Source organism: Hesperophylax consimilis, chromosome 8 (assembly GCF_061612785.1).
Source record: "Hesperophylax consimilis isolate HC1 chromosome 8, BYU_Hcon_1.0, whole genome shotgun sequence".
Lineage (NCBI taxonomy): Eukaryota > Metazoa > Arthropoda > Insecta > Trichoptera > Limnephilidae > Hesperophylax > Hesperophylax consimilis.
Genome location: NC_142843.1, coordinates 35118416 through 35141082, shown reverse-complemented (window position 1 = coordinate 35141082; position 22667 = coordinate 35118416). Strand labels below are relative to the sequence as shown.

Genomic DNA, 22667 nt, shown 5'->3' with positions numbered 1-22667 from the left:
TTTTTTAAATGGGCTTCTATCTACGTCATGATTTTCTAGCCAATCACTGCTCTACCCCCTCAGTGAGCTAACCTTGAATGGTTATAGACCAGACATCTGGGGATTATAATATAAATATTATTTAATTCTGTCTTCGTGTTTTGTATGTAAATGATACGAAGAAGTTAGGCCTCCAAGAGAACAAAGATTGGTTATTCCTCGTTCCTCTTCACAGTTTCAATCTTTTTGTCTTCTAGTCTTCCAAGAGGAGTGTTGCGGGAGGGATAGGAGGATGGGCGTGGGCATTTCTCCGCAATTCCCCCTGCCCTTGTTCTTTCACTTCGTCTGAAAAACAACAATAGATCTTATACTAAATCAAACAAACACTTTATCACGAACACAATACTTTTAAAGACAACCGTTTTCGCTTGAATTAAGCTTAGATAGAAAGACAGAGAAAGAAAATATATACTACAAAAGACAATATAATATTCAATTCTAAAATAACGAATATATTAAAAATATAGAATGGAGTAATATAACCAGAGATGTGCAAAATGGGTACCCAAAACCATTTGAAATGCAAAATGGAAATGGGTCAAAACTTTTCCATTTGAAAATGCAAAATGCAAAATAGTTTTTAGAAAAGCATTTCAAATGCAAAATGCAAAATATCCATTTTCAAAATGCATTGAAAATGCAAAATGGTTTCTCAGGTCAAACAATTAAAATAAATGTAGAATTTTTAAACATATAAACATAATGGACATCAATGTAGAACAAACGTTATACATGATGGTAAATCCAAAAACACCACGACTACAGATTATGAAACCACAAAAAATTTTGCATGGGACTAATGTTGCCAACGTAAAAACATAGAAACTGTTATCTAACATTTAATATTACAGCGTCATGGCCCCATGTTCAGTATTTTTGTTATGATATCACTCAATTGCCAGGGCTCCTACCAGGGAGCAACTTGACATATGGAAATTAATCTTTCATAGCAAGGTTGAGGACCGACTGATATTTGGGGCTTATGAAAAAAAGATGAGTGGAGATAGTAGGAAGAATGTTGCAAAAAAGCATTTAAAATGGAAAATGCATTGAGAAAAGCATTTAAAATGCAAAATGCAAATTGGTTTTTAGAAAAGCATTTAAAATGCAAAATGGAAAATACCATAGACATATGAATATTAGTAGACCTGCCCTAAGTGATTAAAAGCGTATTATCCCCACTCCCCATACCGGTTCCATTGGAGCCGGCTGTGCTCGCGTATGGCCTCAAGTGAAATTTGAAAACGTGACGTCATCATTCTTGTGCGAACTATGGTCGAGGCATCATCGGTTCATTTTACGAAATAACACGGCAAAATGTTGACTTGTACTATGAAAACTTGTAAAAATAGATGTGAAAAAGAGAATAAACCCAATTGTCGTATTACATTCCATATATTATAAGCATTATTTTACTTTATTTTAAGCATATTCACATCGTATAATATGAATCAGTTGTTACTATCACATCGAGAAACGTCTGGACGCGAAACACAAAGCTGGTTGGTTGCTGGGAAGTAAATTATGAACATTTATAAAAGTGTCTTAACTAAATACTTAAACGAAATATTTGACTCTGAAAATAGAACCGAATTTTTTTGCCGAATTTGGACTTCGCAAATTTGTTCATAACGTGGCGAGTAATTTGCGCTCCCATGTAAAAATGTCTATTCATTCAAAAGCAGATTTTACTTTTAAGAAGTAAATGGTGATATTATAATGCGAGATGCCTATTTACTGTCAGATTGATTTATTGACGAATCACAGTCAGCTTCACTCCCTTCGTTCTTCAACAGTTGATTTTACCCCTCGCCATTATCTTCTCGTCTATTAATTCCTATGTCTGTGGAAAATACCCATTTTGCATTTTGCATTTCCATTTGAAATGGATTTATTTGAAATAAAGCACATCTCTGAATATAACACACACATGGCGCCGCTATGTTCCAAAACTTTTGCGTTATTTTTCTGTGAAATTTGAATTATTTTTGTCGGAATTAATTTATTTTTTTGGAATACATATTTATATTTTTTTTTTGCAGCCAAAAAGTGGCGGAACACCGTATTTAAAAAAAAAAAACATTATTAATAACATGGAGGAATAATTATTACTATTTTTAAATATTATCGTACTCAGCGTTTTCGAAGTAAGGTTATTTGCGTTGTAATCCTACTTGATGATTTTACATACGTGTGAAAAATGAGAATTTCGCGTTATTCCTGTAAAAGCGGAAAAATTCGCGTTATCGAAACAAAAATGAAATTTTCAAATTTCTACTAGTAGCTAATAATGTAACAAGTACCTGGGCCCAGGATTAAGTCAAAAATTTCGTCAATACACTTATCCACTTTGCTCGTTATAACCTGAAAAAAAATGATCACAAATTAAGGGGAACGGTTGCGCAACTCTTTTCATACTTACATTAGGATTTGAGGTCAAAATACTTATCAATACAAAATGAATATAGTTTTTAAATCAAAAGGTATAGCAAATTTCTAGTACGGAAATGTGCTACTTTATTTATTTGTATTTAAATTATAAAATATGGGCCAAAAAAGAAAAAAAAAATCACAATTTTAGAGGCAAATTTGGCAACTATTTGTAACTTGATGGTAATTACTAAAAAAAATAATCTTAGCTTTCCTATCATAAAGAAATATAAAATATGAATTATTAAAAAAAAACTATTTTGATGGACTTAAATTTATTTTTCAAACCACTGATTTATGGTGGAACACAAATTAGTTTAATTTAAATTTTAATTTCCGACACAAAAACGCCTTTTAAACGATGTTTTATTTTTTAAATTATACAGGCGCTGACAATACCTAATACCTAACAGTCCTCATACATCACCCATGAGATTATTTTTCATAAAAACGGCGCTACACAATAATACTAATCATCCGAATATAATTAACCTGTTAACCGGGCGGGACGTATAAATACGTCAAACGTAAACAGTATCGGGTACGGGTAGGACGTATAAATACGTCCTTGAAATATATGTTGCGCCCTGGAACGAGCGGGACGTATATTTCCGAACATATCACACGGAAATTGAGTTTTTGATTTTTACATATTTTAATTTTTTAAACACAATGTTTCAGTTTTATCTGTGTGCTTTTATTTATTGTTCTGTAATTATAACCTTTTTTATATTTTTTGTAATCTTTATAATTTTTTGTAAATATTCTATTTTTTTAATTCGATGTTTTCACTTTTTTTTATGCATAAATAAAAAATAAAATTAACGTCCACCGGGCGTGACGTATTGATACGTCCTAGTGATGGAATTCGCGCCCGTTATATGCTGCGTAATTCAAAACTGAACTCCCCGATTAACAGGTTAATTACAGTGATCACCTAACTAGGCGTCTACTGACAAGGGTTGCCAAATTTTTTCTAGCGCCAGGCGCAGTTTGTCTTCTTCTGTTATTCTGACTCTTGACATGAACCGACTCAATTATTTATCCACATGGTTGTGGTATGTTTTCCTCGGGTATCCCCGACTTTTTTTAACGTTCACTTTTACGCCATATACAAACCATCCAAACTATTCTATCTTGCCCTTTCTTAACCTTAGTCATTATGTTTACATAAACCCTGCATTTGATTCTGATCTCCACATTTATAACACGGTCATGCATAGTTTTACCACACATAAACCTCAGAGATCTTATTTCTTCAGCATTCAGTCTACTTTCATCGTTCCTCTGCCAGTTCCATGCCTTCTTGCCATACATCAGGGTTTGCATCAGCATTAAGGATTGGCTTCTAAAACTCAATGTTGAAAAATGCACTGTCCTACATATTGTAAAAACTAACCCTAAGCTTGCATACAAACTAATGAAACATCTCAGAAAGCAGTGACGTTACAACAAGAACTGTTACCATACCATAGGCGTTACGATATCAGAAAACTTGAAATGGGAACCGCATATCTCTGGGATTGTCAAAAGAGCAAACTTGATAACATATTTAATCAGAAAAGCTTTCCTTGACCTAATACCGGACTAGATGTTAAAAATGGAGTCCATATTTTGCGAAAGACATAGATCTAGTACAGAGACGATTTACAAAAATACCAAGAACTTTAAAAGACTGGCAATATAAAGATAGAATAAACTAACTGAGATTACCAATGTTAAAATAAAGGAGAGAAAGGGGTGACTTGTTTGAGACATTCAATTTTTTCTTTGGACTTTATAGTTACCCTGGCATCCAAGAAATCTTCACAGAAATACAAATTTCTATGGACACTCAAAATCAACATAAACCAATTTAAAGCTCGATCGGATTCTTATTTGGAGAGAAGAGTTGAAGAAATAACTTTAAAATAATTACCCTAATGCTTTGAATGCCTCTTGTATCCCGCGATGAATCATCACCACCAAGTTCAATGGCGACGCGCTCTATCCCATGATAGTGATTTAGTAGGTTTTTGATGCGCTCTCCTGCCTGCTTCGCCTCTTCTTCCGCAGCGCCGGAAAACTAGAAGTACACAATATTGTTCAAATACAGATATTGAACAAAATAAAACGATGGTCAGGGTATTAAATAGTACATTTGCACTTTGTAAGTCCACCATGAGAAGATATTACAAACCCCAAGACATTTCAACCCACTGCTCACAAGTCTGCAGTAAGAAGCAAAAACACTGTTGATTCAAATGCGATATTTACCTAAGTTGGACGAGGATTTTGGAAGCTTAATCACAGAGGCTTAAAGCTCTGATAAAATAGCAACTTTTAACGGGAAAATCTGTCAAAAGCCGGCAAGTTTTTGCTGTCCAGATCTGTACTGCATATTGTTGTTGACGTACTTGTTTATCTTGCCGGTGAGTTCTATGCTCAGCTACCGATATTTCGACAAGGTAAAACACCCTATTTCTGACATGTATAACTTATATTACGATTTTATCAACTGAAGCAACATTCCTACATACATTGATATTAGTGTATTGAGAAAGTTGTAGCATTTTTCACTAGAGAATTGACCATATTAATGCATTAAAAAAGAGAAATGCCTATTTAAATGAATTTTTGATAATTTTGGAGCGGTCAAAATTTGGTACGGACCAGCTTTTAAAAAGTTACCATATTTCTGACATGTATGTCAATGATGCACCTCTTAATAATAATGTTCATATTTCAGACCGGTATATCAGAAATGGATACTTGTCATATTTTGATAGGTTTTAATTCTGACGTATTAAAATATTTAGTTATTTGCTTGAGGAATCAACTCCTTAGAAAAGCCATTCCAAGAACAACACTAATCTATTTATAAAAGGCGTAAGTGAATTTAATACAAATCTAGAGTTTTATTCTGAGATTAACTAAATTTTGCGCACTTGACTGCTATAAATAAATTAACCACTCTCACTGGCCACTGCAAAACGGTCAAACTCTGCATAATAATTTTAAACTCGGTATTCCCACTGAAAGCATTTTTTTTATTTTTTTTTTTTTATATTTACTCCACACAGGAGGCCCTGAAGAAAATAATTTCCCTCAGGGCCTATGTCATCTTTGGGGATGCTGTGTGGAGGGTCTTTTTGTGGAGAGGAAGGAGTGAACATGGGTCTTGAAGAGTCCCATGTTGTAGGAGGGAGGAAACACAGAGGCCGGCAGTTCGTTCCACAGCCGAGCTGTTGAACTTAAGAACGAATCGTAGAAGCGACCCGTTCTCATGTGACAAGTGTCAACTGTGTACAAATGTTGGGCGCGCGTTTGGCGTGTATCCCGACTACGCACCGGTGCCGAAGGGATCAATGACGCTAGTTCTTCAGAGCATCTTCCATTGTAATACCGATAGAACAAGGACAGCATACCTACCTGACGCCTGTGCTCTAAAGATTGCAGTCCGTTTGTTAAGATTGGGGAATCTATCAAACGGACCGCCCGTTTCTGCACAGAGTCAAGGGTTTTTTTCAGGTATTTTGGGGCTCCAGACCAGAGATGGCTGCCAAATTCGACAGTAGGGCGCACTTGCGATTTGTACAGGGTGAGCAGTTGTGTACTATTAAAGTATCTGCGGGCCCTGTACAGTACGCCCAGCTTCTGAGAGGCCAACTTTACTCTAGCTTCGATGGAGCCCCCGTACCTGAGCTGGTCACTTATAGTTACACCAAGCATATCAATGGAAGGCCTGTTCGGAAGATTGCTTCCGTTGAAGGAGACTAGATTATCATTTGGATCCCTTTTAGACGTAATCAGACAGGATTGGGTCTTTGAAACATTAAATTCGACGAGATTATTTTTACCCCAGGAGGAAATACTCTCGAGATAACCGTCCATTCTCTGCTTCAAAGCCCTCCGAGCCGTTGGAGTTTGTGTGCCCTTTGGGGGCTTGTCAAACAAAAAGCTATCATGAACTGTACTGTCATCCGCGTAACAATGAATCGGTGCACACGTCAAAAGGTCATTGATGTGCAACAAAAACAAAGTTGGAGACAGAACCGATCCCTGTGGGACGCCAGCATTTATGGAGTGCGAGGAAGAGGTGAAACCGTCAGCAACCGCCTGAATCGACCTATCCCTTAAAAAGTCAGCAATCCACGTACACAGGGATGCGGGAAGTCCGTAAGAATGCAATTTGTTGACAAGTCCTCGGTGCCAGACCCGGTCAAAGGCCTTGGATATGTCTAGTGCGACCGTTTGGGTCTCACCGTGACGTTCCAGGCACCGCCCCCAAACATGCGTCACATACGCGAGAAGATCACCGCACGAGCGGTTCCGCCGGAATCCGTATTGACGGTCGTTGATAATTTTGTTCTTCTCGAGGTATGTGAGCAGTTTGTCGTTGATCACACGTTCCATCACTTTGGACAGAACTGATGTGATCGCTATGGGGCGGTAGTTGGCCGGGTTGGAGCGGTCACCTTTCTTGGGAATAGGGTGAATTACCGCTTTTTTCCAACCAGAGGGCACAGTGCCACACTTCAGGGACATTTTGAAGAGCTTTGTCAAAACTGGAACTATTTCCGCAGCACACCTCTGCAATACCAGGGCAGGTATTCCATCAGGTCCACTAGCTTTGTTAACATCGAGCCCCCGTATGACGTGGAGTACATCCCGATGCCGGATCCTCAGCTTTTTCATATAGAAGCCGCAGTGAGGAACCGACGGCGGAACAGCACCCCCGTCGTCGAGGGTCGAGTTTTCCGCAAACATTTTCCCTAAAAGGTTTGCCTTTTCGGTGGCGGTGTTTGCTAGTGAGCCGTCAGGTCTGGTAAGAGGTGGCAAACTGGGTTTGCAAAAATTTCGACCTATTGAGCCCGCAAGCGACCAGAATGCTCTGCTGCCATGCGGGCAGGCAGCCAGCTTTTTGCTGATCTGCAGGTCGTGTTCGAATTTTGACCTATTGATGATTCTCTTGCATTCCTTTGCCGATTTGTTGTATGCTGATCTGCTTTCGGGCGTTCGAGATGTGTTGTAGGCTCGGTAAGCCGCGTTTTTTCGTCGAACTGCTTCGGAGCATTGTCGACTGAACCACGGCTTTGAGCCCACACCAGTTTCTTTAGTAGTCGATTGTATGAAGCCATCCATCGCCGAATTGATGACTTCACCAATCTCCTGGGCACATCTTGAAGGGTCCGAAGTCCGAAAACAAACAGCTGACCACGGAAAAGCATTGAAATGGGCCCGCATACCGAACCAATCTGCTGACCTATAGTGCCACACTTTTCTCCTCAGCCTCTCATTGGTTGGTCTGAGGCTAACGGGGATTGATGTCGTCACTAGGCAGTGGTCAGATGATCCCAGAGGCGCTGTGACGTCAATCTTATAACCGTGTGGCACAGTAGTTAAGAATAGGTCTAACAGATTGGAGCGGTGAGTCTGGACATCAGGAACCCTTGTAGGCTCCTGAACCAATTGCTCTAATCCGTAGCAAATGGCAAAGGATTCCGCCTGTCGGCCAGCCGAGTCCGTTGGGCCTGAGAACTTCAACCATGGTTCGTTATGAACGTTGAAGTCCCCCAGAACAACAAACTCGGCCGAAGGGTAGCGGGGCAAGAGATCATCAATAGTATCGCTCAAATGTTTGAAGAGCTCGGAAGTGTCTGATTCGCTATGGTTCGGTGAGCGGTATAGACATGCGTAGAATCTTGCCGTACTGGCAAGATTGACGCGCACCCACATTACGTCGAATCTGGAGTTTTCCAGACTCAACAGTCGCACACAGTTGACGTCAGCTCGACTATAGAGGCAGACTCCTCCTTTCAGTCGGAATTTGCTTGCGAGGGTAAAGCCCGGGCAGCCCAGATAGGAGGAGTCTGGCGGCTCGGCTATCTGAGTTTCGGATAGGAAAAGAAGGTTGGGACGTTGGGACAAAAGATGGTGATGGACGGAATTTAAATTTGTGTGCAGGCCGCGAATGTTGGCAAAATTTACCAACAGTTTTGGCCCGCACCGGGGACGCCTGCTACTCGCCGCTGTAAAGATGTTAAGTTTGTTTTTATGTATATTCATGATTTTAATTTTTTTTTTTTTTTTTTTTTGTTTTTTTTTTGTTTTTAAGGGTATGAAGTGAAAGGAAGGTCTGGAATGGAAAGGTATGAGGGGTGGGTAGGGATATGGGGTTCAGGCTGTCCAGGAGTGATGAGCGTTTGGTTCCAGCCCACCCACTGCGGTGCTAGGCGATAGGCTGGGAGAGTCCGGCTGGAAAGGGCATCCAATGCGCCCCAAACGCTGCTGCTGGGTCCCCTCCGGTCACGAACCGGCACAACAGCAGTGGCGGGGTTTTTTCACTCGCTGATGGGGCAGCCCACCCTTAGTCGTGAGCCTGAGGGTCGGGCCCCTGTACTATCGAGCGGCCCGGACTGCGGTAACCGGTTGTAAAGGGTCTCCCTCAACCAGCATCTCCCAACCGGCCCGCCACGCAGAAGGTGGGCCGACGCACCCGCCACCAAGACCTGGGCAAACCTTAACCCATGAACCCGGGCACACCTGCTAAGTCACCAAACGTAGCGAACCACTTGGGGTGACCTGTGGCAGAGGTGTTGGTCATCCAATAAATGGTTCCCAGGGCGGCGGTACCCATTCCCGCCTACCAAATTAAGATTAAGCATAAACTATAATTACATGATTAACTAATGAAATTTATTAAAACTCTCAGATCAAAGAAGTAAATTCGACTTAATATTCAGGTTCAAATTTGTGAATGGTAGCCCTGATTTAATTAATCTCATTGAATTTCATATACCTACGAGATCTAATCGTACCAAAATCCTGTTTAAATGTAATAATACCAGAACCAAGCATTTCAAACACTTTTTTGTACGCAGATTACACGAAGTTAGTAATAGAAACGCAGATGTGGCGGATCAATTATCTGCACGGAAGGAAGGTAAAAGAAGGGTATACTATCATATATTTTCATACAATTAATATATTATAAATCGCATGTACTTGATCTCCCATTTTTATATCCTTCTAGAGCTTGTGTTCTCAGTTGTTGTTTGCAATCAAATTTCACAGTTAATTGTTGTTTACAATCACATGTCACAATAAATAAATAAATAGGCAATACCTAATAAACAATTTATCTTGTTCGTTTAACAGCACATTTCGATAAGAAGAAATCAATTTCAGATTTGTAAGATAAGTCGTAGCTCTGTGACAGTCGGCACGCTTCCATGCCATATCTCACTCTGCTTATATTATTTATAGATAGGAGAGGATTTACCTTTCTCTTCGAATTTCTGACTAGGGATATTATAGCGACGCCGTAGTACATTAATATCTGTAAAAAAACATAAGTAAGTAAGTAAATTTAAGGACCTTACTAATAAGCGTGTTTTAAATTCTATACAACTGATAAACAATCATTATATTCAAAATATTCCAGGTCGTAAAACCACATTCGGCAAAGAAATTATATTTATTTTGCGATGAAACTCCACAACATCCTTCCCCCTGATATAAAGCAAATAGAAAATTTAAATGATTACAAATCAAGAATAAAAATCTGGCTGAATTAGATTAATGAAAAAACTCTGAAGAAAACATTAAAAACGACATAGAAAACTAATAAATAGAAATGAATAACTTTAGTCCGCCTCAGCACAGGTCACCCTAGTGAGGAGGACTAAGAAATACAATTTGCTATATATATTTAACAATATTTTTTGTATGTACAATGTTTAAATAGTCACTATAAAAAAATATATATAATAATAATAATATGTTATGGTTAAGGTTTTCACGGGTGTAAGATGTAGAATAATGTTCTCGGTTTACCCGCGTAAAGTAGTCCTTAAAAGGACTTTTTAATTTCTGACGTTTCGGACAGATCTCACTGTCCATCTTCAGAGGCCTTATGTCCTGAATTTCGTCTCAAACTGAACGCTTTCGCGTGTCTGTTCGGTCCGGAAGTCAAGATACAAGTGGGTGCTTATCAATTCTTATGTCTAGGACGAAGTATGCGTGTTGATAATGATTTGACGGTAGAGGGGGTGGGGGCGGGGTTGGCAATATCAAGCAGTATGTGTGTAGCGACCTGATTGGGTTGTTTTGAACTTGTTGGAAGTGTTTCTGAGAATTTTGGAAATGTCGGTTTTGGGTTATTTTGGTCAGAAAGTTATAATTGACCAAAATAACCCAAAACCGACATTTCCAAAATTCTCAGAAACACTTCCAACAAGTTCAAAACAACCCAATCAGGTCGCTACACACATACTGCTTGATATTGCCAACCCCGCCCCCACCCCCTCTACCGTCAAATCATTATCAACACGCATACTTCGTCCTAGACATAAGAATTGATAAGCACCCACTTGTATCTTGACTTCCGGACCGAACAGACACGCGAAAGCGTTCAGTTTGAGACGAAATTCAGGACATAAGGCCTCTGAAGATGGACAGTGAGATCTGTCCGAAACGTCAGAAATTAAAAAGTCCTTTTAAGGACTACTTTACGCGGGTAAACCGAGAACATTATTCTAATAATAATATTTATATAGCGCCGTTTTCGTGAAAAATCACCTCAAGGGGGTTATTGTTTTTAATAGTATATTAATAAAATTACTATTTTTTTAAAACTCTGTTCAAATTATTCCATACTACACTTAGGACGGGTTGTTTCGGAGAATCTGAACAATTCATCAATTTTCAACGTTCATTTTCAAGTTCTGTGAAAGATTTTTTCAAGTTCTGTTTTTATTTCAGTTTTGTCAAGCAACTAGCCTACACTGATATAATAACAGAACTTGAATAGGACTTTCACAGAACCCGAAAATGAACGTTGAAATTTGATGAATTGTTCAAATTCTCCGAAACAACCCGTCCTTAATGTAAAAATACACATTTATCACAATAATAAGCGTGTTATTTTTATCAATATATCTGAATAGCTAGGTAGCACGTCCCAACCTTCCCATTCTCCATCTCCTTTTACTGTGTCTGTCAGCCTCACGACTTACCCTAGGAATATGAATAACCGGGAATCTTGCGCTGTACTCACATTAAAAAAATATTGATAAAAGAAAATAAAGAAAAAAATTGTATTTCGACAGATATCTTTCCTGTATAGCGAAAAATAATAATTAGGCGGGAACAAGACAAAAGGCTGTTCCTTAGTGACGTTTCGCAAAAATGTGTGTTGTTTGGGTCAATTCTAATTAAGGGAACTATATACAGTTAATAAGCAGGCTAGTCATTATTGTTAAATTAAAATTTTGATGTCACTTCATCTTTAGAGTGATTTAATTTTTGGGTATTAAGCCGTGTTGAGCTACCTCCTTCTTTAGCCAAACGTTTCAGACAGCATTTCAGAGTCCATCATCGGGGCAGATGTATTAACGAAAATTCGTTAAAAAATCTGCCCTGATGATAAGACACTAATGCTGTCCGAAACGTGAGCTAAAGAAGGAGGTATAATACCCCAAAACTAAATCACTACAATAGATACTTTTGGGGGTGAAAATCTCACACCAATCTTATTTCGTCTTAATTATTAAAAAAGCAGAAATCATTTTGTCTAAAGAAGTAAATGCAATTGGAGGAATTATTTACTATAGCGACCAAAGACATTACAAATCGTGACACATTATTTAATAAAAATAACAATAAACATGTCGAATTCCGCTGCATGCTGCTCTTTAATAAATATCAAATGGAGACAACAATTTAGGTCGGGGGTTTAAATAAACATTTTCAAAATAGGTTTTTAGGGTTTAGTTTGGGTTATTTTAATAATTTGTGCGTATTTACTAACCTTTACGGTAAATATTTACCTACGACTACCGTTTTTACTACTACAAAAAATTGCCCCTTTAATAACGCCTGCTCGCGTCCCCTTTAGAGTTATATCCCAGTTTTCAAGTAGTTTGTGGGCTACGCTAGGTTTGTATAGACTGGTTTGTGATTTAATTCTACCTAATCCAACCTAACCTAACATGTACGGAATATTTTCTCAAACGGTAGTCGTAGGTAAATAATTACCACCTTTACAATTAACTTTGATTGAGAAAAAATGGAACTTTAATACTTTTTTACCATCCCCCGCCACATAAATAGTTATTTCTTGTAGTGATTAAGTTGAAACCAAGCGATTTTTATAATTTGTATGCGTATTAAGCGTGCAGCGGAATCCACAAGATTAATGAAACCAGAAATGGAAAATAATGCATTTAACTTATAGCCCATGAACAGAAGCTTTTCTGTGTTTCTGATTTAAGTAGCAACTTACAGATAGTCCAATGGTGAATGACAGTGGCAAAGATTGACTGATAAGCCACGAACAGAAACATACGGAATAACACCTCAGACACTTAAAAATTCTAACTGGCCGCACAGCGGAGAGAGCATTTGGTAAATAGTCTAAAACAGAAAAAAACACCAAAATTAACAAAATAATTGAGCTTATAATTCCACGTTTACCCATTTTAAAGAAATTTATATTTTTTAACAAAGCAAGTAGAAATATAAAAACAAGTGTTTTGTACTGTTAGATAAATTGTTTTCTTTCAAAATCTATTTTCAAAATTTTTTTTGTTACAGTAGATATTTGATAAATTTTATTTTTAATTTGTAAATAAAAGTGCCTGCTCGTATTGCAAATATTTTCTGGATTTGAGCTTTGGTGTCATAAAACTTGTGAACCTCATTTTATAATAACGACATCAGGTACGTTCAGGATTTTTTTTTTTCAATAAATGCCGTGAGCAAGTATTATTATTACTATTTAAACTAAAATATAGGTACATTTTTCAATTATTAATTAACGAGATCATTGTAAAAAAAAACTAATGGAAACTGACCAACGAAAATTAACAAAATGCTTTTTTTTTTAATATTTGTCATGGTTGTTATTATGATTTTTTTAAAGTAAAACAATACATCCAGTGATCTTTTGAGGATATTTTTTAGTTTAGTAACATAGTATAGGAAGCTTTTTTTCCCAAATATTATATTTATATTTACTTGTGATATGTTTTGACACTGATATCTAGTATTTCTAATACACATGTTAGTTGTTATTTCTTGTATTTTGTGTTAAGTAGAATTGTTTAGAATATAATTATTTAATTGGCATGTTTTTAAGTTTGTTGGAGATTTTGTCAGTGATATACAATACAATGACTTTCAGAATAATTTTCATTACGGCTTATGGGTTTCAATTAGTGATTTTAGGATATAGTAATTTGCACTGCCCCATACGATAATATGTACGGTATTCTAAAAGAAATAGAGAAAGAGCCATATTACTAAGTCTTTTTTTACTGAGGACATACTTAATAGTTTTGAAACAAAAACTTAGTTTTTAAAATTTTAATATTCAAATAGTTAACATTTATTTATTTTTGGGAAATCGACAGTTTACATTTAATCAGTTTGTACGTAAATATTATACAGCCAAAATAAAACCAATTATGGATTTCCTCTTTGTGACTTTACCTCTACTAAGACAGCATAATATGGAATAAATAAATTAAATTTGTAAGAAAGGAATATGAATTAAAATTTTCATACAAAACAAAAGATTATATAAATGAAAAATTTACAAAACAATACATTTATAGCCATGGAGAGCGGTTGTAGATATAAATCAAATCATAATAAAGACATAAACATTATTCGCAAACCATCAGAGAAATATTCTTTTGTGGACCACTTGTATTTGGTAAGTTCGCAACTGAAAATATCAACCTTGGATAATACGCTATTGTAATTATTGCATAGTCTGTTCAGGCAAGAATTCTGCTTAGAGTTTTTTTTGCATTGATCAACCCTGAACAGGACACAAGAGCGTGTTGAACGCGCAGGTACATTGAATGGAATCTTGTTTAGCAACTCTGGGCATTGAATACTATTGTTAACTGCTTTATACAGGAATAGTGCATCCTTATGATGCCTCCGTACACTCAGTGAATCAATTTTAAAGTATGAAGCTGCCTCTGCATAATTATTAAATCTTACAAATGACTTGTAACAAAGATAAATAAGGAATTTGTTTTGAATTGCTTCGATTTTGTTTATGTGGATTTTGTAAAATGGAGACCAGACAACTGATGCAAACTCCAAATAACTTCGTACGTAGGCAAAGTAGAGTTGCTTAATGATATCGATGCTATTAAAAAGTTTTGTGTTTCTTATGATGAAGCCTAACATTTTAGCAGCTTTATTTGTGATTTGATGTGTATGAAGGTTATATTGTAGTTTAATTATCAAGGGTTATTCCGAGATCACGAATATCTGAGAATGTTGCAATGTTGTTGTTGTTCAATGAATAATTAAATAATATTTTATTTTTATTTCTCGAAAAGACATTTGAAACATTTAGATATAGTTGATTTTGTTGGCAATAAGTGGATATATTGTTTAAATCATGTTGTAAATTGACACAATCGTTTAGACTTTTTATTGGCTTGTTTAGCTTAGCATCATCAAAAATAATTTTAATTTCAAAGTATTTTACAACATTGATCAAATCATTAATATATAAAATGAAAACAATGGTCCGAGATGAGAATCCTGTTGGATCCCAGAGGAAATTTCATTGAAATCTGATTCAAAGTCCTTTATTGCTACTGCCTGTGATCTGTTGAGTATATAAGATGTAACCCAACGAAATAAATTACCACATATACCTAATGACCAAAGTTTTCTTAGTAATAATTTTTGATTCATTTTATCAAATGCTTTGGCAAAGTCTGTATACATGTTATCTACTTGAGTGCGGTTGCCCATGTGATCGATGATGAATTCAGTAAGAAGAACGAGATTGCTCAGTCCATTTTAAATTTTGATTATTTTTTACACCTAGATAAGTTACATGGTCAACGTTTCCAGTGAGAATGCCCATGTGATGGGAGCTATGAATTTTTAAGTTCAGGTTTCCTTCTAAGTTTTTAGTATTTTTTTTATATTGAAAGTGATGAATTTGGTTTTATTAGCGTTAAGTGTAAGTGAGTGGTAGTCTAGTCTAGTCATTTTTTGAACCTGTTTAGTGTCTTCTGCTTTCTTTAATGCTTTTGCCCAATTATACCCATTAATTAGAAGAACTGTATAATTCGCAAAACTTATGATTCGCCTTCACATTCTATGGGGCATAAGTCATTATTGTAAATTAAGGACAGGATTGAACTTCGCTATCCATCACATCGCCAACCCTTCGGTGGCGCAAAGAGGAGGACGGAACGTGATCAATGTCGAATTGGTACATGGAACATTAGAGGAGGAATGGAAAGAAAGATGAACGAACTGTGTGATACTATGGTGAGCAAATGTTTGGACGTACTTTGTATAACAGAGAGTATGAAAAAAGGTAGCGGTACAATGCAGCATAATGATAGGCTCGTCATTTGGTCTGGGAGACCAGATACGGAGAGGGCTTGTCAAGGTGTTGCAGCGCTACTGTCTCCCAGAATGATTGAATGTATGTTGCAGTATGAATGTGTAAGTCCGAGAATAATGTGGATCAGATTTAAAATCGGTTTGACAAGGGTGTTTCTTGTTATTTGCTACGCCCCTGTTAATTCTGAAAGCGATGAAGTGAAAGATGATTTTTGGACTGGTGTGAATGTTGTAATGAGACTAAAAAATATGAACGAAAGGATTATAATGGCAGGCGATTTGAATGGGTGGGTGGGAATTAGACGTGACGGATTTGATTCGGTCTTAGGTATGTTTGGGGATAAAAGAACGAATGACAACGGGAACAGAATGCTTGAAGTATGTTTAGAGTGGAACCTGTTTGTGTCGAATACTTTCTTCGATCATAAAGGTATCCACCAATATACGTGGGAAAGAGGAAATGAGAGGTCAATTATTGATTTTGTAGTAATTGACTCTAGGTTGAGAGCTGTTACCGAGGACACAAGAGTTTTCAGAGGGGCTGAGGTCGAAACTGACCACTTTCTTGTAGTGTCGAGAGTAAACCTCTTTCGCGGTTGGCGCTCTAAAGTGAAAACGGTACCAGCTCCGACAAGAGTCAAAATAGAAAAACTGCAAAACGATAATGTGAGAAGTAAGTATGTGAATTGTGCAGAGATAAGATTGAATGCGAAGGAAATGGATGGTCTAAGCATAGAAGAAACATGGAACCACATAAAAGTGTGTCTTTGTGAATCTGCTAGGGAGGTTTGTGGAATAAGTACGCAAGGTAGGAAGAAAGGTGATGCATGGTGGGATGATGAGATCAAAGCACTGGTCTCAGAAAAGAAGAAAGCATGGTTGTGTCTGATTGCGGCTGGCAGTGCTTCCAGCGAAGAGAAGTATCGAGCGAAAGAAGTATATAAGGAATGTAAGAAAAAAGTAAGAGTTGGAGTGAAAGAACGAAAGAAACGCCTGGAAGAGGAAGAAGGAATGAAAATGACAAACCATTTCCAAGAAAACATTAAGTTGTTTTGGAAAGAAGTCAAAAGGTCCCGGAGTGGCCCAGAAAACGGAAGCATGAAAGTGATAAAATCAAAAGATGGAAAAATGTTGACGAATGAGGAAAAAATAAAAGAGAGATGGATGAATTATTTCGAGGAAGTCTTCGAAAGCGAAGTGAATGACAGTGATTCCAGTGGCGAATCAGATATGAATGACGATGGAGTGAATGTTACCGAAATTAGCATGGATGAGATAGAAAGCTCGATTAAATGTATGAAGAATGGTAAGGCTGTTGGGTTTGACAATATTGCTGCTGAATATTTTAAAGGAGGTAGCCGTGTAATTCTCACATGGTTGTGCAATCTTTTTAACCAATGTTTAAAGGAAGGTTACACGCCTTTAGATTGGAGAAGGGCTGTGATCATGCCATTATACAAAGGTAAAGGGTCACGTATGGAATGTGGGAATCATAGGGCTATTAGCCTGCTTAGTTCAGTTGGCAAGCTGTATGGTAGAATTTTGATTGAAAGAGTAAGAAAGGAAACAAAGGATAAAATATGGGATGTGCAAGGTGCTTTCATGAGTGGAAGGGGGTGCATGGACCAGATATTCTCATTGCGTATGCTCACTGAGAAGTTTCTGGCAAAAAACCAGAAACTTTTCTGTGCCTTTGTAGATTTACAAAAAGCATACGACCGAGTCGACAGGAAAAAGCTATGGAAGGTGTTGTCCAAGTATGGAGTGAATACGAATCTGATTCAGGCAATTGCGTCTCTGTATGAGGGAAGCGTTGCATGTGTTAGGGTAAACGGTGGTTTTACGGGGTGGTTTGATATCACAAAAGGTGTTAAACAAGGCTGCGTAATGTCACCGTGGTTATTCAATCTATACATGGATAATTGTATGCAAGAATTGAAAGAGGTGGGATTGGGCGCGAATTTGAATAATTTGAAAGTATGTTGCCTGTTGTATGCTGATGATGCGGTGCTGATTGCTAATAGTATAGATGATCTACAGTCTCTCGTGTCTAGGATGAACGAAGTATGCATGAAGAATGAGTTAATGATGAATGTAAGTAAGTCTAAAGTAATGGTGTTTGAAAGAGAGAGTACGAAAACAGTGTGCAATATAATTGTGAATGGGGAATACTTGGAGCAGGTGGATGAGTTTGTGTATTTAGGAAGTATGTTTACGAGAGATGGGAAGGCTGACAGAGATATCGAAAGAAGGGTAAATGCAGGTAATTCCGTTAATGGAGGACTAAACGCCGTAGGCGCTAACAAAAAATTGTCCAAAGAAGCGAAGTTAGCAGTCCACAACGGAGTGCTGGTACCTACCTTGATGTATGGAAGTGAGGCATGGAACTGGCAAAGAAAGGATGAAAGTAGATTAAATGCTGTTGAAATGAGATCCCTGAGGCGTATGTGTGGTAAAACCATGTTTGATCGTGTGAGGAATGTGGAGATCCGCAAAGAGTGCAAGGCTGATGTAAGCGTAATGAGTAAGATTAAGAAAGGGACGCTTAGATGGTTTGGGCATGTAGAGCGAATGAGCGAAGATAGGAGTGTAAGGAGGATATATGATGCAAATGTGAATGGTAGCAGAAGTCGGGGACGCCCGAGGAAGACATGGCACGATCAAGTGAATCAGATACTCGAGTCGGGCCATGTCAAGAGTCAGAATAATAGAAGAGTATGTATGAGACGATGTATGAATGTGAATGAGGCAAGGAGTGTGTGCCAAGACCGAGTTGTTTGGCGGTCCGTCCTCTCTGCCTACCCCTGCGGGGAAACGGCGTGATGGTTAGTTAGTTAGTTAGTTTGAATCCAGAATACTTCCCTGAGGCACCCCGAATTTGACATGAATAAACTCGCTGGTTACGTTGTTAACTTTTACCGTTTTCTTTCTGTTTTCCATTTATCTTTAAAAAATATGTCAATCCATTATCATTAATCCCTTTATTTTCTGTTTTTTTTTTGTGAGTGATTTATCGCGTCGAAGGCTTTAGAAAGGTCGAGGAATATACCAATACAATTTTTATGTCAGTCTAGAAGTTTTTTTTAATATATTCAATTAATAAGGTTATGGCATTGTATGTTCCTGCATTTTTTCTGAATCTAATTGGTTCGGTGGTAATAGTTTGTTTGACTCTAGGTAATTTATGATTCTTGTTTCTAAGATTTTAGATAGTGTTTACAATTGTAATTGGTCTATAATTATTGATGTCTTTATGATCAACTGATTAAAAAATTGGTGTGATAGTCCCTATTTCGAATTGTGATGGAAATCTACTTTCCTTAATGGATTTGTTTGTTAGTAAGAGTATCGGTTCGATAAGTTCGTCTTGTAATTATTTCAATTGTGATTCCATCTCTACCAGATTAGGACCTTGGTCCCAGAATTTCTGCACTTAAATAAATCTTTCTGACTTCTAGTAGATACTACGTAGTGGAATCCGAAAGCTTTTAATCCGCAAGCAATTCTGGAATATCAAATATCAAAAAATATAAATATCAAATGCATGAATCTTTTCCAAATGGAACAAAGCAACTCTATTACAAATGTGAAGGGAAGCACGCTGGACATTGTTATCAGCAACATTGATTTAAAAGTATATAAATCCTTATACTCACTAGTTAAAGAAGACGCTTATCATCCATCGTTGTGTATAGAGATTTCGCCGAACAAAAACACAACCAATTGTCAAACACGAAACTTGTGGAATAATATTGATAATAGTGTTAGGCGAGGATGGAACTTCGAACATGGCGATTTTAAAGCTCTTTATTGCCATTTACAATCTCATGACTGGCAACCTTTGAAGGACATAAATGATGTTAATTTAGCGACACACTTTTTCTATTCCATAATTTATAAATATTTTGATATGTGTTTCAAAATTAAGCGCACTCCGAGGAATGGTAGAAAATATCCTAAATGGTTTTCTAGTGAGATTGTTAGCGACATAAAACTCAAATTCAAACATTACAAAAAATGGAAGAAAACTGGAATGGTGAGTGACCGGGAAATGTTTTGTCTACTTAGAACAAAAATAAAACGCAGTATTCGATTAGCACATGTGCAATATATTAATTCTATTGAAAAAAATATCAAATGCGATCCCAAATCTTTCTGGAAGTATATCTCGTCCAGAAGAAGTGATGGCGGGTTTGTTGACCATGTTACTTGGAATAATCAGTCTTTCTCAGGAGCAGATATTCCAGAAGCATTTGCAGACTATTTTAAATCAACTTATAGTAAGGAAGCTGCGGACTTGAAATCTTTTATACCTGGAAAAAATACGCCAACAAAAGCACAGAATGTTGATATTCAAAATATTACAAACACTGACATCACCGCTGCTGTTAAAAAATTAAAATCCAAAACTTCTTTTGGACCGGATCTTATTCCGTCATTCGTGTTAAAGGGATGCTTTGAGCCCTTATTAACACCTCTCGCGTATATTTATAATCTCTCACTTAACTCCGGAATATTCCCAGACCTGTGGAAAATCTCTAAAGTTACACCGTTACATAAAACTGGTGATAAGGCTTCAGTCTCTAATTATAGACCAGTGGCGATCCTATCCTCTCCAGCCAAGTTGTTTGAACTAATAATTCATAAATGCATTTATACCCAAGTTGAACCCTTTATAATTGACCAGCAACACGGTTTTAGGTCTGGCAGATCTACTGTGTCTAATCTAATGGTTTTTACGGAGTACATATCTCAAGCTCTTGATAGTAACAATCAAGTAGATGTATCATACAATGACTTCGCAAAAGCCTTTGACTCAGTAGATCCGCTTATTCTCCTAAATAAACTCGACCAATTTGGATTTTCAGCGAAACTTCTATGTCTATTTGTAAGTTATTTCTCAAATAGACAACAATACGTAACTTATGGTATTTTCCACTCTTCCAACTTCATCACAAACTCTGGAGTTCCACAGGGGTCGAATCTTGGACCCTTACTTTTCTCGCTATTTATCAATGACATTTACCATTGCATAAAATTTTCCAAGTTTCTCTTATTCGCGGATGACATGAAACTATTCCTTTTAATAAAATCTTTGGAAAATTGCTTGCAGCTACAAAGTGATATAAATTCTATCGTCGAATGGAGTCATACCAATAAATTAGGGTTTAATATTAAGAAATGCTCCATTATGTGCTACACCAAGGCAAACAAAACGATTTACTATAACTACAAAATGTCTTATTCATCTCTTCAGCACATTGTTATTTCAAGAGATTTGGGAATCGCATTTGATACGCACTTAACATTTCACGTCCACATAGAAACGATATGCAACAAAGCTTTAAGAATGCTAGGATTTGTGCTAAGCAACTCCAGACATTTTTGCAGCTCGGCCGCGATTCGTGTGCTATACTATAGTTTAGTACGTAGCATTTTGGAAAGTGGTTCTGTAATATGGGGACCAATGGATTTAACTTACTCTCAAATGATAGAGAAAGTACAAAAGAAGTTTCTGAGATATTTATATCTTAGAGACTTCGGATATTATCCCTGGTTATATCCATCAGCCTTTTTGTCCGGCATGCTGGGTATTAATAGCCTCACCGATAGAAGGAAAACTGCTTTGCTGATAACAGCATATAAACTTCTAAATGGTAACGTCTGTATTCCCGATATTATAGAAAAATTTGAGTTTTATGTCCCCGACAATTATACAAGAGCGCGCAGGCACAGAACCTTTGTCGTTCCAAAATGCAGAACCAACTTACCATTAGTAATGCCGCTCGGAAAAATGATTATGTTACTAAATTACCTGTCCCCTGATATAGATATTTTCCAACTTAATATTCACCAGTTCAAAAACGCTATTATTACTTAATAAATTAAAATAAAATGTATGTTTATTATTGGTTATGTATAACTGTAAATGTGCATTTAAAATAAAATAAAATAAAAAAATAAAAAATAAAATTATTTAGAATTTTATATACAAATACTAAGGACAGGTTGTTTCGGAGAATTTGAACAATTCATCAAATTTCAACGTTCATTTTCCAGTTCTGTGAGAGATTTTTTCAAGTTCTGTTTTAATTTCAGTTTTTTCAAGCAACTAACCTATAATGATATAATAACAGAACTTGAATAGGACTTTCACATAACCCGGAAATGAATGTTGAAATTTGATGAATTGTTCAAATTCTCCGAAACAACCCGTCCTTAGTCAGTGAAAATCTTTCTGTGTGATAATTTAAGCACATTCAAATCATTTAAAAGAGTGTTTTAGTTCAACAAAATCGCTAAAATGCATACTATTTATTATTTATGGAACTGTTAATAAATGTAATTGACCTGTCTGGGGCTCGGGACTCGAAGGACTTATGTAAATTGGGGACATCCGTTTTCTTTATATGTTTTCTACGAACCTCGGGGAGGGTACACTTATTTAAAGATGCTGTACATCATGAGAGGCTAATTTCTTTGGTTTAGTGAATAAACAGCTATTACCTGTTGAGTTAATTTTGTGAACAGCTCATAATATGGTCTCATAGAAATCGTTGTGTCTCTCTTACTGTCATAGTGAGAAATTGCGTTAGAAAGAGAAAATACTACACTTAATATTCAAATCTAGAAGATAACTATAGAAGAATTAAAATGTGCACCTCTATGAAACAAAATGTTCTGATTGCAATTTGAGAAAAAATTATGAATTTTTTATTTAATATTTTTATATGAAACAAAAATAAAGTGAGGCGATAGTAATACTTAAAATATGTTTTACTTCAGTGTTTAGATGAAAAAACGTAGAGTGAGCAGTTTTTACA

At 36.7% G+C, this 22667-nt stretch overlaps 1 protein-coding gene across 1 annotated transcript; it reads right to left on the bottom strand.

Moving 5' to 3' along the window:
• Positions 1-232: 232 nt before the first annotated feature.
• On the bottom strand, positions 233-12752 carry LOC149421931 (uncharacterized). The gene is made up of 5 exons (XM_089634337.1): positions 12737-12752; positions 9734-9790; positions 4388-4534; positions 2343-2403; positions 233-324 (listed from the first exon to the last, which is right to left on the bottom strand). Exons 2-5 carry the CDS (start codon positions 9782-9784, stop codon positions 233-235), a joined length of 351 nt encoding a protein of 116 aa, XP_089490463.1. The 5' UTR covers positions 9785-9790; positions 12737-12752.
• Positions 12753-22667: the final 9915 nt, after the last annotated feature.